The sequence below is a fragment of the Microcaecilia unicolor genome, chromosome 9, assembly GCF_901765095.1.
Source record: "Microcaecilia unicolor chromosome 9, aMicUni1.1, whole genome shotgun sequence".
Taxonomy (NCBI): Eukaryota; Metazoa; Chordata; class Amphibia; order Gymnophiona; family Siphonopidae; genus Microcaecilia; species Microcaecilia unicolor.
This window is the reverse complement of record NC_044039.1, coordinates 203,224,202-203,241,231: the sequence shown is the minus strand read 5'-3', so window position 1 is coordinate 203,241,231 and position 17,030 is coordinate 203,224,202. Positions and strand designations below refer to the sequence as shown.

The following is a 17,030-nucleotide window of genomic DNA, read 5'->3' as shown; positions in this document are numbered from 1 at the left end:
AGCAAAGCACTCAGAACCAGAGGCTGAAAAGTGTCTCCATTCACCTGCTGGAGACAGAAAATGCTGACGAGCTGAACTGGATGGCAAGAGAGATATGTCTCAGCTCAGTTTTAGTTCTCTATCTTCACCTGCTGGTTGATGTACACAACTATCTCACAGGTTCTGGAACAGTGGAAAGTAATGGAAAGAACTGGACATTACCCTTTCAAATCCATGCTGTAAGCGCCAGGAATCTGATGATGGGATGTAACAAGAGTTCCCCAATTCTGAATGAACCGGAGAATTTCTCAACTTAACTGGATTACTGATGAATAGCTCCCATAGCAGCAGAAACCAAATCTGTCTTGGCCAAGGAGCCTTTATTTTCTGGTCTCTTCTGAGTTTTAAAGTCTTTGTGACTACAGCAATCTGTAGAATTGCATATCAGGCCCTCTCACTGGTCCATGGATAAAGAGAACACAAATAATAGTGGATCAGATTCTGAGAGCAATGAGGAGTATTTGCATAACCCAAGCATTTTGGATAGCGACAACAATGACAGTACTTTGGACAGTAAGGGATATGATTCAAGGCCCTCATTGTTGAGAATGGAACATGAGCCAAAGAAAGTATTTATGTCGCATTCATTGTTGGTTTAATCATGAATTGATAATGAGTGTGACTGTTCGGCAGACTGGATGGACTATTCAGGTCTTTATCTACTATTTTGTTTTGGGGTTTTTTTTTTTACTATGAGTGCAGATGCGGCCTTCCATCTCATGCATCTAAGAGAACCAGTCAGGGAAGACCTTCACATCCCTGGATAGGCTGGAAGAGGATGGAATGACAAAATGTCAGTTGGTGCTAACAAAACTGTATGAGAAATCATTGATCGCACTTCTGCTCTGGGAATGTGGGCTCAACAAAATGTACTTCAAGAAACTCCTGGGCAGATGCCCTATGCGAAATAAAAGATACAGTGGATTGGACGGTATTTGTGTCTGTGTTTTCTTAGGAGAGATCACCGAGTGGAGACTTTGTTTGATAACTAATCTGGGAATATGCATGACATGACACATTCCTAGACCCCTACCCCTGATGCAGGTTGGTAAGGCTAAAACACGAGTCGTGTCATATCTCCCTTAGTTTTCTGAAGATTTTTGTTAATAAAGACTTTTTTGGACACTATCTGCGAGAGGTTCCATTTTGTTTCCCTACTGTTGGCATTTTTCCTTCAGTGGAGTTCTTTTCTTCTGTTGGTGACCTAAATAAAAGAAAGCACCATGGAAAGAGCATGGCAGTTGCTCATCAACGAAACTATTTTTTGTCATACAAAAAAGTGTACTGAAACTGAAGGAGACAGCGCCAAGATGACAACTGGACATCTTCTTTCAAGGAACTCGATGTCTTCATTATGATTTTATACGCCTGTGGCACCTGCAACCCAAATGGTCTTTCTGTGGAAAGTCTTTGATCAACTTTATGAAGACCCAGATTTTTCACTACTACACCACAAAACAGATTCCAGGAAATGTTACAATATGTGTTGTTTCATTATATCTCAATTCTTACATTCTGTAACTTCTTATTACAGTTCTATGTGGATCACAAGCAAAGAACTAGAAAACCCTAGGAAATACAATCATTTTGGTTAACAATTAGACAGCGCATAGCTTCAGAATAAAAAAAAAGTTTTCACAGCTTTCCTAAAAGATAGTTAATTAACTGCCTTAAGATAGTTAATTAACTGCCTTTTTCCAGATAGTAACAAATTCCAGAACTTACCATCCTGATAAGGACAAGGCGGACAGGTGAACATAACATGATAAAGCAATATAATTTTATGTATTCTGACCTCTGTGGGAGAGCACTTTGCAAGACTATAACACTGGAAATACTAAAACAATCCAAGAATATAAAGACCTTTGGTTAAAATGATGAAATTCTTGACACCCAGCAGACAGAAAACCTAGATCTTTGTTAAGTCCTATCACATTATAAACCATAAAATTAAAGATGCTTTATCACTCTCTGATCTCCCAGCCATCTCTCTTTTTTTGTTTTTTATTTGTTGGTTTTTTTTGTTTTCTATTTATTACCAGAGTGAAGGGCTGTATTTTTGTGAAGAACTAATCTATCTTTGTAAGTTAATTTTAGGATCCTAGGATCTCTTATATTCCTGATTAACAGGGAGGGTATATTAAATCCCAGCCCCCTTTACCCCTAGGTGTATGCAGCATGGAAACTATCTACAATCCCCTGCTTACTGAAGCAGACCCAGGGGAGGAGTTACTGGTCTCAAGAACTAGGATGGACTCCACTTTAGGTTCCCCTTTCCTCTAAGTTCTTTCCAGGAGAAGTGAGAGTGGGGAACATGCATTTGAAGGAGAGAGAGGAATCACTGGCTACAGGGTTATGCAAACCCAGTTAGGATTCTTTTACTTAGTTATCTTGGCTGCACAGCAGCTGTTTGAAAAAGAACCTTAATGTGGTTACCATGATACAGCTACTCTACAAATATGACCTCAAACATTGAATTCTTTTACAAAGCAATAAAGTGATTAATCTGTTAGTTACATTTTTTCAACAAAGATCCTTTGTTTACTTAAAAATGAAGTCTAACATAATGCAGTACTTGCAAAGTCAGGAAACTGGAATCAATGTGTGTTTTCCCATATAGTAAATAAAACCCAGTCCTCAAACTGGAAATATAATAAACATAGTTTTAACACATTGATAGTGGAAGCACGAATGACAATTTATTATCTAGCGCACTGTTGGAGGCAAAAGTAAAAGCTGTTATAAGGAGCAGAATGGCCTACACTACAGTGAAGACGCAGGACTATGATTTCTGAAGCCATCCCAGTTTAAAGAACAAGCTTACAACTTGGGAGAGGAGAAATTGGCCCCTGGCAACTTATTAGGTGCTTATAAGGTAATTAAAACCGAACTTGTCCTAAGAAAGAGAAAGAGAGAGAGACGGACGAACTAGAACTATGAAAGGAAAAGATGGCACGCACCTTCATAATTTCTCGATGAGGGTGATCCAGAATGGCAAGATGGCACTCATCAAACACAAGAAGGTTAATATCCGAGAGGGACAAGTATTCATTTCTCAAAATATTTAAGAAGATTTGACATGTCATAACCAGAGCCTTAAAGAAAAAAAACAAACCCACATGAAATATAGTACTAAAAAGTGCTTTAATACACTGCATATTATAGCTTAAAACATTTGCATCTTAAATGTGCGAGTCCCCCTCCCCACTCATTTTAATACTGGTTAAACCCACACAAAGGAAAATCAGCAGTCCTGATGCATTGTGCTTAGTTTTCTATCATTAACAGACATCACTTGAAGACAACACACAAACCTTAGATAACAAAATTATACCAGGGTTCAAATCCCACTGACACTCCTTGTGATGTTGGGCAAGTCAATTAACTCTTCAATGCCTCAGGTACAACTTTAGGTCCGTGTTTACTAAAGCTAAGTGCGTGCAGCCCGTTTTATTCCTATAGGCCATACAACACTTAAGGCACACTAAGCTTTAGTAAACATGGCCTTCAACTGTAAGCCCTTAGGTGACAAAGAAATACCTACAATACCTGAATGTAACTCGCCTTGAGCTACTACTGAGAAGTGTGAGTTAAATCCAAATCCACAATAATTAGGGCAAAAGAGGCATGCTAAAAAAATGCAGAAATAAAAATGCTTCTTTTATCCAATATAGTAACATAGTAAAAGACAGCAGATAAAGACCTGAATGGTCCATCCAGTCTGCCCAACAGTCACGCTCATTATCAATTCATGATTAAACAAACAATGAATGCAACATAAATACTTTATTTGGCATTTCTAGGACACAGACTGTAGAAGTCTGCCCGACACTGTCCTTACATTCCAACTACTAGAGTTGCTATTGAAGCCCACACCAGCCTACCCAACTCAGTCCTGAAATTTGCAGGAGAGAAACCATAAAAGTCTGCCTAATTCCTCACAGCCAGAGTGGCCATCTAAGCACCACTTGACAAATCCACACACATGCAGCCATTTAAGTTTTGTTAATTTTTGTTTGTTATGACATTTCTACCCCGCATTTTCCCACGAAAGCTCAGGTTCAATGTGACTTACATAGCAAATTAAGAAAAGGTATTACAAGACAATTAATATGAACACAAGAATACAGCTATTAGGGAAAAAAATCAATTTAAGAATACATTTTTTCATATTAGCTGAACACAGATCTAAAGAAGTGAGCTTTAAGTAAGATCTTTTTAATGTTTTTATCTCTACCACCTCCCTCGGGAGGGCATTTCAGGCATCAGCCACCCTCTCCGCACTAATATAGGTGGAAAAACAAACAAAAAGTTAGGGGTCAATATTCAAAGTGATTTAACCGGGCAAGACAGACACCTGCCCGGTTAAATCGCTTGTGCAGGACAATCTGCTAATAGACAACGGTACTTAACCTGCCAGTGTCACTGTATCAGCACTAACCATTAAAGCCATGAGTGGTCTGGGATATTCAGCACTCAGCTGGGTAAGTTAACTGGACAAATCGGACCACATAACACACAGTCCTATCTTTGTCCGGTTTCACTTAGGCAGTTAAGTGCCGAATATCGCACTTAACCGGATATGGGGCAGCCGGCTGCAAAAGCCTGGATATTCAATGCCGGTACCCAGACATGGATCGACATAGAATATCCAGACAAAATGCCAATCACTGCCGGCTGAATATTTACCCCTTAGAAAACAACCACGGTAAATAACATTAATGAAGCAATCAAGATCACGATAAATGATCCTCTGCTCATAAGAATTATTTCACTTAACCTTGAGGCAAAACACTCTCCCCCCCCCCCTTCAGCTGCTGGCGTTATTCCCAGATATTTAATGCCAGGCCTTGTCCAGGGTTCAGCACTGAATATCTGGGGGGTTTTGAACTGTCAATATTCAACCTTTGCCCACATAAGTCAAACCACTTAAAGATATAATTTATGTGGCTCGATTTAAGCAGTTTACTTACACGATGAGGGGCTGCATATACTGTTCCCTCTAAGCTGAGTGTGTGTGTGTGGGGGGGGGGGGGGGTCTCCAACTGCATAGCTACCAGTAGGGGGTGGTGCTTCAATATTGTGTTTTCAATTGCTAGGGACAGGAAGGTTCTCTAGAGTCCTGCAGAACTTGCCTGTCCCTCAATATTAACAATGTAATAGTGAAACAGCACCTCCCACTGGCAGGACTGTAGGTGAAGGCCTCCAGCTCAGCTTAGAGGGAACAGTGGCTGAATATCAGCACCTAATCCAGCTCCACCCCAGGAATCCCCAACAAGTTGGCTGCTTTTGAGTTTGGCGCTAACCAGTCATTTTCAGCGAAGATAACCAGTTAAATGTTGCTAAAAATGACCAGATAGCCACAAACAAGCGATTTATCCAGTCAGCAGCCATTTCCAGCTGGTTAAATCGTTATGAATATTAACCGATTTATTTTTGTTACATTTGTACCCCGCACTTTCCCACTCACGGCAGACTCAATGCGGCTTACATGGTTAGAATGTAAAACAAGGACTTACTTGATGTTTAACAAATTCTTCATGCCATCTCTCTTTAGTCCAAGATTCAGTTTTTTCCAAGCTTGAATATTCGCCCACCTGGATATCGGAGTGGGTCCTGACAGCTGACACTTGCTGAACAACTTGGTATGCTTTAAAGAAAACAAAAAGCCAGAATAACTTTAAACTCACCAGATTTTATATGGAGACATCCTGTATATATGGATGACTGTCTTTTGTGGCCACCAGCAGAAAAACACAACAGCGGCAGCTATACCTGCTTTCTGGGTCACAGGGAATAATCTAAACCATTACGATACAGCAATCTTCATAAAGATGAGAATTACACAACCTAAAATTCAGCAAAGCTGGTGAATTCTTATCTCTGAGGGGGAGAGAATAAATCTCATCTAGTCTGGAATTCGTTGTCAGAGAATGTAGCAGAGTTTTAAAAAGGTTTGGACGGCTTCCTACAGGAAAAGTCCATAGACCGTTATTAAATGGACTTGGGGAAAATCCACTATTTCTGGGATAAGCAGTATAAAATGTTTTGTACATTTTGGGGATCTTGCCGGGTATTTGTGACCTGGATTGGCCACTGTTGGAAACAGGATGCTGGACCAGATGCACATCATCCAAGATACCAAAGTGCTCATTCATAGCTTAAGCACTAGGGCTAATGCTGAAGGTAGAGACAGTGAAGACACTAAACATGAAAATAAAATCCTTCTGGCAGACACAGATTGTGGTGAACTTCTTCACGGACCCACTGCAGCAGATAAAGAGGAGATAAAATGTTCCGTGGTTCAATGAGAAATTTCAAGGGCTTAAACAAACATATAGGTGCAGATGTTCAAATATCCCACGCTGTTCCGAACAGCGCTCTAAAATTAGCACAGGGCAATAACCCTATGATCAAAGCTAATAGCATGCATATTTATGTATGCTATTAGCACTGATCACAGGGGTACTTCTGCAGGAGGATTGTCTTTAGCTGTCTTACACAACTGAGGGAACCCATGCTCGTGTGTCAGGTGGGAAGCACCAGCGCATGTGTGATGGGACACTGCTACAAAGCTCCAATAATCTTGCAAGTCAGCATCCGCATTGGGCTCCGTAGAATTACATTACCTATCTGTGAGAATACTCGGTCTGCTGTTCCTGGAGAGCATCTGCTACAGGTAAGTAACTTTGCTTTATAAGCAGTATATTAAATAAACTAACGGTATTTACCCAGTTTGTCAACTGAGTAGAAGGTATATTTTATACTTTCTTCCTCAATAAGTTATGCCAAGAGGCTCATATAGCTATTAAACAAAGTTTGAGACAACAGGGTTCTTGGAATACACCCGACTTCAGCTGTCAGGGATCCGAATGCACAGCATACCAGTGACTCCACTAAGAGTGGCTTACAAAGGAGGCAAACCATAAGCAAGCTGCTCCCTTGTGACCGTAATATGAGTAAATGAGTTAAGAAAATATCGTGGTCAAAGGCTTACCACCACTTTGTAAAAGGGGCCTTAAACTTTTTTCGTATTTTACTGTGTCAGTGCATCAGATTTGTATGCATGTACAATGATTATTTCTCCCCACCCCCCCATATATTACACTTTTTGGGGGGGAAAAGATGTTTTATTGGGGGAGACAAAGCATATACCTAAAAACAGAACTGAAACGTAACATATTGATAAGCCTCCACTTCTCCAAGTCAATATTTGGTGGAAACACATTTGGCAACAAGTACAGCTATGAACGCTAGGATACGTTTACACCACCCCAGCACACCTTGAACTGTCAACGTTGTTCAAGTTCCGATGTCCATCTATGTGCCCCAAGTAACGCTACTGATTTTTGATTGGACTGAGGTCAGGGCTTTGACTACGCTGGGCCATACAAGGGGCCTTACTTTTTGGATCCTTAGATATTCCACTGCAGCTTTGTGTGCGCACGCTTCAGGTTGCCGTCATGCTGAAAGGTGAACTTCCATCCCAGTTTCAGTTCTCTTGCAGGTTCTGTACAGTAGAAGGTTGCAGGCTTTTCTCAAGGATTTTCTTTTCTCCATTCCTCTCACCTCTATCTTGATAAGTGCACCAGTCCTTACCAATGGGAAACATCCTCATATCATGATCCTGCCATCACCAGATGGTATTCACTGGGCGATGCGTTTGGCTGGGTTCAAGTCAAATGTTAATACGTCACATTGATGCCAAAAAGTTCTCTTAATTTCATCGGACCACAACGCTTTTGCCACATAGCTCCACTATCTCCCGAGTGTTCCATTGGATTCATGGCAGGCTCTCTTTAACGTCTTCCTTCTTGCCACCATGCCATAGAGACCAAGTGTGTGGAATGCTTGGGATACATGTATGCTTTGATCAGTCTTGACCAGGAAAGCCTAAGGCTGTAGCTCTTTTTAAAGTTGCCACTTGCCCCTTGGTTGCCTCCCTAATCGTCTCCTTGCTTGGTCACTCAATTTCAGAGGACAGCCTGATCAAGACAGACTCTTCGTGCCATATACTTTCCACTTCTTAACAATTGCCCTAAGCATGCTCTGAGGAAATGTCAAAGACTTTGCAATTCTTTTGTTATCATTTACTCGATCAGTACCTTTTGCCAGCTTCTTACTACTAGCAGCTGGATGGTTGCTTTGAAATTCACCATCCAGTAGATGGAAATCAACAGAAACTGCTGAATTTATTCTCATCAAGTTAATCTGTAAAATCTAACACAGGTGGAGTCCATATACTTGGTATGCATTTTTGAAGGCAATTTGTTACGACAGAGTTAAAGTACTTAGGCCTGCTAAAGAAGTAAAAGAGGGGGTGGGGTGGACACTTACACAACCAAGCTATTCCATTTCCAAGGATTTCTAGAATATATATTGTGCTTAGCTGCTCTGCAGTAGGATGTGTTGATATAGGGAACAAGATACAGTTTTAATGCATTTTACTTCCAGGCTATAAGGCAACATAAGGTAAATATTTTGGAAGGGAGCGTAGACTTCCTACAGCCACCATATGCATATAAACCAGAAAACCTCACACCTACCTGAGTTGACCAAGAACACAGTTCTTTTTCCATTTTTGTTGAAGTCTCCCCTGATCTGATAAGATAGCTCTTTAGTGAGCAGTACTGCAATAAATGTCTTCCCTGAGCCAGTATTTAAACAAACTATTGTATTATGATCCAGAGCAGCTTCAAGCAGCTCAACCTAAGAGAAAAAAAACAAAGGCACAGCTTCAGTGTGGAAAGTGAAGAAAAAATGTGCAATGAATATAGAACATTCAAATTAAATTTTGTATACTGCCTTTCAAATGGAACATAATTTTTCCTACTTTAATGCTGATAAAATATCATAAAAAAAAGAAAAGGCCTGCGCACAGAAAAAGGTAAGACCTAGGAAAATATAAAGTCTTACTCACCAAAGTTATTTTACAAACAACTAAAATTTAAATTTTGATTTCATTTACCACATTTGATATTTCATTTTTAAACAAACAAGAGACACATCAAAGCAGATAACAACTAAAAATATACAATCCATTTCGAGCTCAGAAATAAAAGCCAACAAATAAAAAAATTTTAAAAAGCAATAGCTTTTGACCTACATTTTATTTGTTGACCTTTCTTTCCACACCTTCAAGTAGACTAACAGTGCTACCATTCTACTTTTATCTAAACGAAGAGGCGACATGAAATAACGAAAGAAGACGGTTCTGTCTTTGTTCCTGGTAACTACATCTACTTAGAGCAGCATGGTGATGGTAGTGGTGTTTCTTACCATGATTCCCATTGGGAGCAGTCTCAAAAATATGACTTCACCAGCCCTTTAAACCTGCTCCTTTCCTTTACCACATAGGCCCTGACGATCAAAATGTAAATGCAGGCGCTAGAGGCCACTAGTGACGGAATAGCGCTCGCATTTACCAGCACACATATGCTCAGAGGGGTCTGGCACAGCAAACAGCGCCCATGCGAAGGAATACCGCCCGCATGATCAGAGCACAGCCACATAAAGAAAAACGGGAAGCGCCAGAAATAAAACTGTTGTAACCGAGAGCACCTTGACCCTGTGGACATCATAACATCTTGACATGAACAGCAACACTGTTACGAGTACCTGATATTTTCTTGGTGTGTAAATGTTATCATGGATTGCTTCTTGTTGCCATGGCAGACCAAAAAATGGCCCCATCGGTGAGGAAGCAGGGGTCATAAGCTGCAGTCCAGCCATGCTGAGGGATTAGAAAGTAGGGCTCTCATTCATCCAGTGTTTCTTTCATCGCATTTTCCCCACTAGCATAGCTCACTAAGATGGGGAAAAATTCATTATGAGAATGCTAAATCAGAAATAAAACATCAAGAATTATTATTATTAATTGCATTTGTACCCCGCGCTTTCCCACACATAGCAGGTTCAATACGGCATATATAGTAAATAGAATTACAAAGTCTTGAAGGAGAATGTTACAAGTTGTAGTAAACATAGTAGTAGTGGGGTTTTGAGGATATGTAAATTGAGCATGGAGAGGGAAACAAAGGATGAGAAAAAGGAGAAGAGATTGGGAGGGGTAAGGTGTAGGAAGGATGGAGAGGAAGAGATTGAGAAATGAGCATAAGAAGATTGTGAGCCACGGTCAAAGTTATAATAATCGTCGGGGCAGGAATCATGTGGGTGGGCTTAAAAAGTTAAGTTGGGTCATTAAGGTAAGCTTTCTTGAAGAGATGGGTCTTCAACATTTTTCTGAAAGGTAGATGGTCGTTAATTGTTCAGATGGATCTTGGCAGAGCATTCCAAAGCTGGCTGCCCAAAAAGGAGAAACTGGATTCATAAATTAAAATATATGGTACAAACTTTGGATCAATTTACAACCTAGAGAAATCTACCTTTGCTCACCTTCCTGAGAAAATATTAAGAATGGCAAATTGGCAGCATAATAAGGTAAGGAAGAAATATTGTACTGTTTTAGTATTTGCCAGAACATGCTTCCAAAGGCAGTGATAGCCTAAAAGAAAACTGACAAGTTAAATATCAACAAGTGTGGCAATCAGTAGGCATCTATGTCGTAGGCTTCTAATCAGAGGGACTGTAATATATTCTTGGTATGTGTATCACATGACTTGATTGTGTACAACTGTTTATTATATTAGTACTTGAAAAAAATAACATGAAGATTTGAACTCACAGAATATGCCTCCATAATGTGTATTTGACACCTAAAAACACTTTGGGAGTGGCCTAATGGTTAGTGCAGTGGGCTTTGATCCTGGCAACCTGGGTTTTATTCCCACTGCAGCTCCTTGTGACCTTGGGCAAGTCACTTAACCTTCCACTGCCCCAGATACAAAAACTTAGATTGTGAGCCCTCTAAGGACAGAGAAAATACCTGCATATAATGTGTGTACAAACTACGTAGGTCTAGTAGCGCTATGGAAATGATTAGTAGTAGTAGTACTTTGCATCTTAAGAAATGAAGTGTAGGGAGGAAGTGATGCCACCGCAGCTAAATGGCCATACAGCCTGTTTTTGGTATTTTGCAGATTTTAGATCCTGGGCTTGAGAAGAGTCAGGAAGCTAATGCACAGAATGATCTGAGAGCTCCAGCAGAGGTTTGGCAACATCAAGCAAGACATCATGGTGATGTGGGAAGAAACAGCAGAGACGCTTGCTGAACTCAGTAGTGATGGAGACAGGAGAAGATGGCAAACAGGTCAGATAAACAGGCTGAGATAGTAAGTGTGCTGAAGTGATGGCGAAAAATAACGGAGAAGGTAAATTGGAAGATCTAGAAAACGTGGCAAGTCTTCATCTGAATGTGAGATAGTTGCACATCAGTTTCAAATGACCCAATTTCTTAATAATAATATTGCGATTACCCATGCTTTGCCTTCTACGTCCACTGAAAAGTCCTCAACAGTCTCGTCAGCACTACATGACTTAGATGGATGTGCCAAATATCCCATTAGATCATCATACGATGCCTATGACACAGCAACAAGAGTAGCACCTATAGCCATAGCATGTGGATATACAGCATCGCTGAAGGCTTCTGGAACTAGGGAGGATGTTCATGAGTAGTTGCAATGTAGATGGAGCCACATCCACGTAAACATTCATTCTATTAGCTTCCAAGGGCACTAGGCCTTGCCATCTAGCCTTAGTTGCTATCTTCTCTTTGGGAGGAAATCATGACAGTGCACTATATCACATGGTTGATTATTCCAGGTTGGGCTAATTGACCTGTGAGCCATATCAATCTTTATTTCTAGTGTATCTCTCTGCCCGTCCCCACTTGCCAAAATTGCCTGGGTGATCTTATCTACCTCCCCCTTACAGTTCATGTATTCTGGGCTCTCAGGAACGCCTCAAAACACTGTATTCTGAAAAATCCTCTTGCCAATTAAGTCAATTATGTAGGAATCTTTACCTGGAGGCGTATTTCAATGAGATCTTGAACTCTTGTATCTCTTCAAAGCAACTAAACTACAAATGAGTGATGCAGTAACTGTGGCTTATCAAGATCCATCACTGGCTGTACCTAGAGTAGTCTCCAGACTTTTCAAAGTAGGATGTGAGGTTTGCTAAATTTTCTCTTGTTCCTCAAGAAACCTTTCATGGATTGGAAGTGTGATTACTTCTCAAGGAGCATCCATATATTTTAGAGCACCCACAAATGTCCTGAACGATCAACAATTCTTTTGAAATTTTCTGTAGTAATCACTGGGCTCTCATTAATGTACAGGATGAGGCATGATGCCTGAGTGTGCGCTCCTGTACACAAAACCAACTTTAGAGGTCCATGTGTCAGTGGTAGTGAGAAAATCATGGTTTGTGCTTCACATAGAGGCATCTTTTCAAAGCACTTTGACTTACAAAGTTACATAGAAACCTATGGAACTTTGTAAGTCTAAGTGCTTTGAAAATAGGACCCACAGTGTGGCAGCTGTATTCCTGTTTGCACCTGCGAGAGTTTTAAATGGCTACACAGGTGATGTCCCTTATTCATGTGGACTATAGCAATGCTATTTATGTTGAGTTGGCAGAACAGATACACAGGTTACAAAAAGCACAAAACCTGGCTCGTATTCACTGTTTGCGGAGAAGGTCCAATGGTAAAATGGAGAGCAATTAGCTCAAGAATAGACTGATGACCTTCTAGGAACCTCAATTCAAGCAAAACATTGGTGAAAAAAAATCCACTGAACATCTAAAATAAAACAGTGGAATGCATAGCAATCTCCACTAAATGATATTTGATGTAATGGGAGAAAAGACCTCATATAGCCAGCATAACAGCTGTAGTACCAACTGGCTATTCAGTTAATATAACTGACACCCAGCTATCCGAGCAGGATTCTTATTCCAAAGGAGCTAGCCACCTTTCCCCTAAAGACGAAAAGAGCTTTGGTAGCAAATCCAGAGAAAGAGGATGTTTCAGCCTGCAAGGAGAAAACTCAGAGGCTGAAGAGGGAAGTCTTGATTTATCGGTGCCATAACATTCCTGGAGGAATTTGCAACACAGCTCAATTATGACCGGGTGAGACTGCAATGGAGACCTAGATGGCCCTAGATACTGGAGAAAGAGGTGGACTCAATCCATTTGTTTTATAAATTAGCCATTTTCTTTTCTAACAAAGGATCCCTACAAAATATCCTGCTTACAGTCTCTGACAGTTGATTACGTTTTTGGTGCTTGTCAGTTTCTGTTAGTTTAATTGGTTCTAAGTCTTTCAAGTCTAGTTGATGCCTTTTTGGTGGGGAATGAAACATCAAGAAGTCAAGCTCCATCTTTTCTGTGCTGCTAGAGCCAGTCTGGGAGGGCTTCCCTATGTGGATTCTCTATACTGAGGAATCCCTTTCCTCATTTGGGAGCAATGACATTTCTGAGGTAGAGTCATCATCAGCATCAAAGGTAGGGCCTCTGCGACACTGTGTAGGAAGAACCGAAGGGCTTTAAATTCTGTGCTCCTTTTTCTCATTTTGGTTCTGAACTTTTTGCAGGATTTGCCTTGTTCTTTGGAGGCTGATTAAGAGGTTTTATGATGCTTTTCTGAGTAAGACTTGGAATGGCACTCCAATGCTTTTTTTTTTTTTTTTTTTGGGGGGGGGGGGGGGGAGAATACTTGCTCTTTATCTAAATACTCCTGTAATTTCAGCTCTCCTACTTTCCTGGCTCTTGGAGGCATCAGTGTGCACTTAGAGCAGTCCTATGCCTGATTATTTTCTCCCATACAGCCAGCATATGCATTTATGGGTGTCTGTCACAGACATTTTCCTGTCACAAGAGGGGCACTGCTTAAATTCTGATTTTACTCGGACATGATGAAAATTCTGTCAACTGAACTGAATTTTGGTAAGTCAATGAACACCTCCGAGATTAAAACTTCATACATTTCTGACTGACAAAAGGAAGGTAATCAACTTTAATGCTATGGGGTGGGCAACCTCAGTTGGGTTTTCAGGATTTCTTCCATGAATATGCGAAAGATCTATTTGCATACATGCAAATGGATTTCACGCATATTCATAGGGGAAATCCTGAAAACCCGAATGTACTGCAGCCATCAAGGACTAAGGTTGAATACCCATTGTAAGACTCCTTTTTTCTACAAAATACTTCAGAATTAGATGCACGCCGTTTCTTAAAGCAACCACATTGGCAAGCAATCAGCACCCCTCATCTACCGAGCTTTCTTTCTAATACAGTCTAGTGTTTTGCTGCAGAGAACATGAATACAACTCAGGGATTTAACCTCTAATGCGTTTATACTTTGTCCAGCCTACTTACTTCCTTAATTCATCCCTCAGTCACACTCACTGCATTTTGTGGCTTATCAAGAGACACAGAGGGAAAAAAAATATGATATCTGGAGATCAGCTGATTAAATTGGGTCTACTTCACAAAGCTAAAAAGTACAAAGGTTTTTGGAGTGCGCTGTCATTCTGTGGTGGGGGCTAGAATTTTCTCCCACAAAAACAGGACAAATTTGTACATAAAGTCACGTCCAAAGCCCTGGACCAACATAATTCACCCCCCCCTTCCCCATTTACTGAATGAAAACATTTAATATACTATGATTAATTTTCCTGTGCTGTAGACACAGATACAAGGAGCTACTCTCCTCCATATTTCTGAAGAAAAATGTCAGGAAGTATTTTTTCACGGAGAGAGTAGTGGATGCTTGGAATGCCCTCCCGCGGGAGGTGGTGGAAACAAAAACGGTAAAGGAATTCAAACATGCGGGGGATAAACATAAAGGAATTCTGCTCAGAAGGAATGGATCCTAAGGAGCTTAGACGAGATTGGGTGGCAAAGCCAGTGGCGGGAGACGGAGATGGTGCTGGGCAGACTTATACGGTCTGTGCCCGGAAAAGGACAGGTACAAATCAAGGTAAGGTATACACAAAAAGTAGCACATGTGAGTTTATCTTGTTGGGCAGACTGGATGGACCGCGCAGGTCTTTTTCTGCCGTCATCTACTATGTTACTATGTTACCTAATTTCCAGTTAAGCCAGGAGATCTGGGAAACCTAAGGACCGCTGTTCATTCATCACTTATGACACTGGTTGGGCCTTGCGAACCACAGAGAGCAGTGATTACGTGGATATTATGCTAAGTTTTTAAATTATAACACAAAAATGTACAGACAGTATTAGAAATAGTTACATGACATTTTAGCACAGACAGCCAAGTTGACACACACAGAAGGGAATTCAATAAATGGCACTGAAAATTCGGCAACAAAAAAATTGAGCATTAAGCGCTATTCTATAAAGGGAGTGCACATTGTATAGAAAAGCGTTCAGTACCTCTCCACTCCAGAAATCTCAGCCAAAATCCAGGCCAAAGTATCAGCCTGCCTGTCTGACATGTGCCCTGGATGTCTCAGCTCCATCTGAAACTAAACATGACCAAGACTGAACTTCTCATCTTTCCCCCTAAACCAACCTCTCCTCCTCCCCCACTCTCTATTTCTGTGGATAACACTCTCATCTTCCTGTCTCATCAGCTTGTCACCTTGGGGTCATCTTTGACTCCTCCCTCTCCTTCTCTGCACATATTCAGCAGACTGCTAAAACCTGTTGTTTCTTTCTCTATAATATCAGCAAAATTCGCCCCTTTCTGAGCACACTACCAGAACCCTCATTCACACTCTTATCACCTCTCACTTAGACTATTGCAACTTGCTTCTCACAGGTCTCCCACTTAGCCATCTCGCTCCTCTTCAATCTGTTCAAAATTCTGCTGCACGACTAATATTTCGCCAGTGTCGTTATGCACATATTAGCCCTCTCCTCAAGTCACTTCACTGGCTTCCTATCCGTTTCCGCATACAGTTCAAACTCCTCTTATTGACCTATAAGTGCATTCACTCTGCAGCTCCTCAGTACCTCTTCACTCTCATCTCTCCCTACATTCCTCCCCGGGAACTCCATTCACTGGGCAAATCTCTCTTATCTGCACCCTTTTCCTCCACTGCTAACTCCAGACTCCGTTCATTTTATCTTGCTGCACCATATGCCTGAAATAGACTTCCTGAGACGGTAAGTCAAGCTCCATCTCTGGCCGTCTTCAAATCTAAGCTAAAAGCCCACCTTTCTGATGCTGCTTTTAACTCCTAACCTTTATTCACTTGTTCAGAACCCTTATTTTATCATCCTCACTTTAATATTCCCTTATCTCTTGTTTCTCCTGTTTGTCTGTCCTAATTAGATTGTAAGCTCTGTCAAGCAGGGACTGTCTCTTCATGTTCAAGTGTACAGCGCTGCGTACATCTAGTAGCGCTTTAGAAATGATAAGTAGTAGTAGTACTAGTAGTAGTAGCATGGATCTGGCACCTTACTTATGCCTGCTAAAAACAGGTGTAAATGCTGGCACCCAGCTCAGGCACGCTTCAGCTAAATTCTGTAAATCCGCATGCAACTTTCTGGAATGCCCCTGGCCACGCCCCTTTTCAGATACGCGCGATTGAAGCTAGGCGATGTGCAAGATGAGTGTGCAAATTTTTAAGTCTGACAATTGACATCAATAATTGGTTGAAAGCATCAATTATTGATGTTACAGAGATTGTTAGTCAATTTATTTACACACACAGCTCCGATGTGAACAGAAAGTTGTGCCTAGTTTTGAGAAGGGGAGCTGCAATGTGAACCCAGTGTTTCAGTTTCGAGCTTCTAGTCCAAACCATTAAACTACACCAGTAACAGCAAGCTATTGTTTTAAGCATATACAGAGTGGAATGGATCGGGTGGATGTGAAGCGACTGTTCACGCTATCCAAAAATACTAGGACTAGAGGGCATGAGTTGAAGCTACAGTGTGGTAAATTTAAAACGAATCAGAGAAAATTTTTCTTCACCCAACGTGTAATTAGACTCTGGAATTCGTTGCCGGAGAACGTGGTACGGGCGGTTAGCTTGACGGAGTTTAAAAAGGGGTTAGATAGATTCCTAAAGGACAAGTCCATAGACCGCTATTAAATGGACTTGGA

At 40.9% G+C, this 17,030-nt stretch overlaps 1 protein-coding gene across 1 annotated transcript in view; it reads right to left on the bottom strand.

Moving 5' to 3' along the window:
- The window catches only part of DICER1 (dicer 1, ribonuclease III), a 157,276-nt gene that overhangs the window by 124,285 nt on the left and 15,961 nt on the right, over positions 1-17,030 (bottom strand). The window contains exons 3-6 of the mRNA XM_030213736.1: positions 9,658-9,846; positions 8,586-8,748; positions 5,559-5,689; positions 3,000-3,134 (exon numbers count right to left, since the gene is read on the bottom strand). Of these exons, the coding sequence (XP_030069596.1) occupies positions 3,000-3,134; positions 5,559-5,689; positions 8,586-8,748; positions 9,658-9,771 (543 nt within the window). The 5' untranslated portion in view covers positions 9,772-9,846. The remainder of the gene's footprint in view (positions 1-2,999; positions 3,135-5,558; positions 5,690-8,585; positions 8,749-9,657; positions 9,847-17,030) is intronic.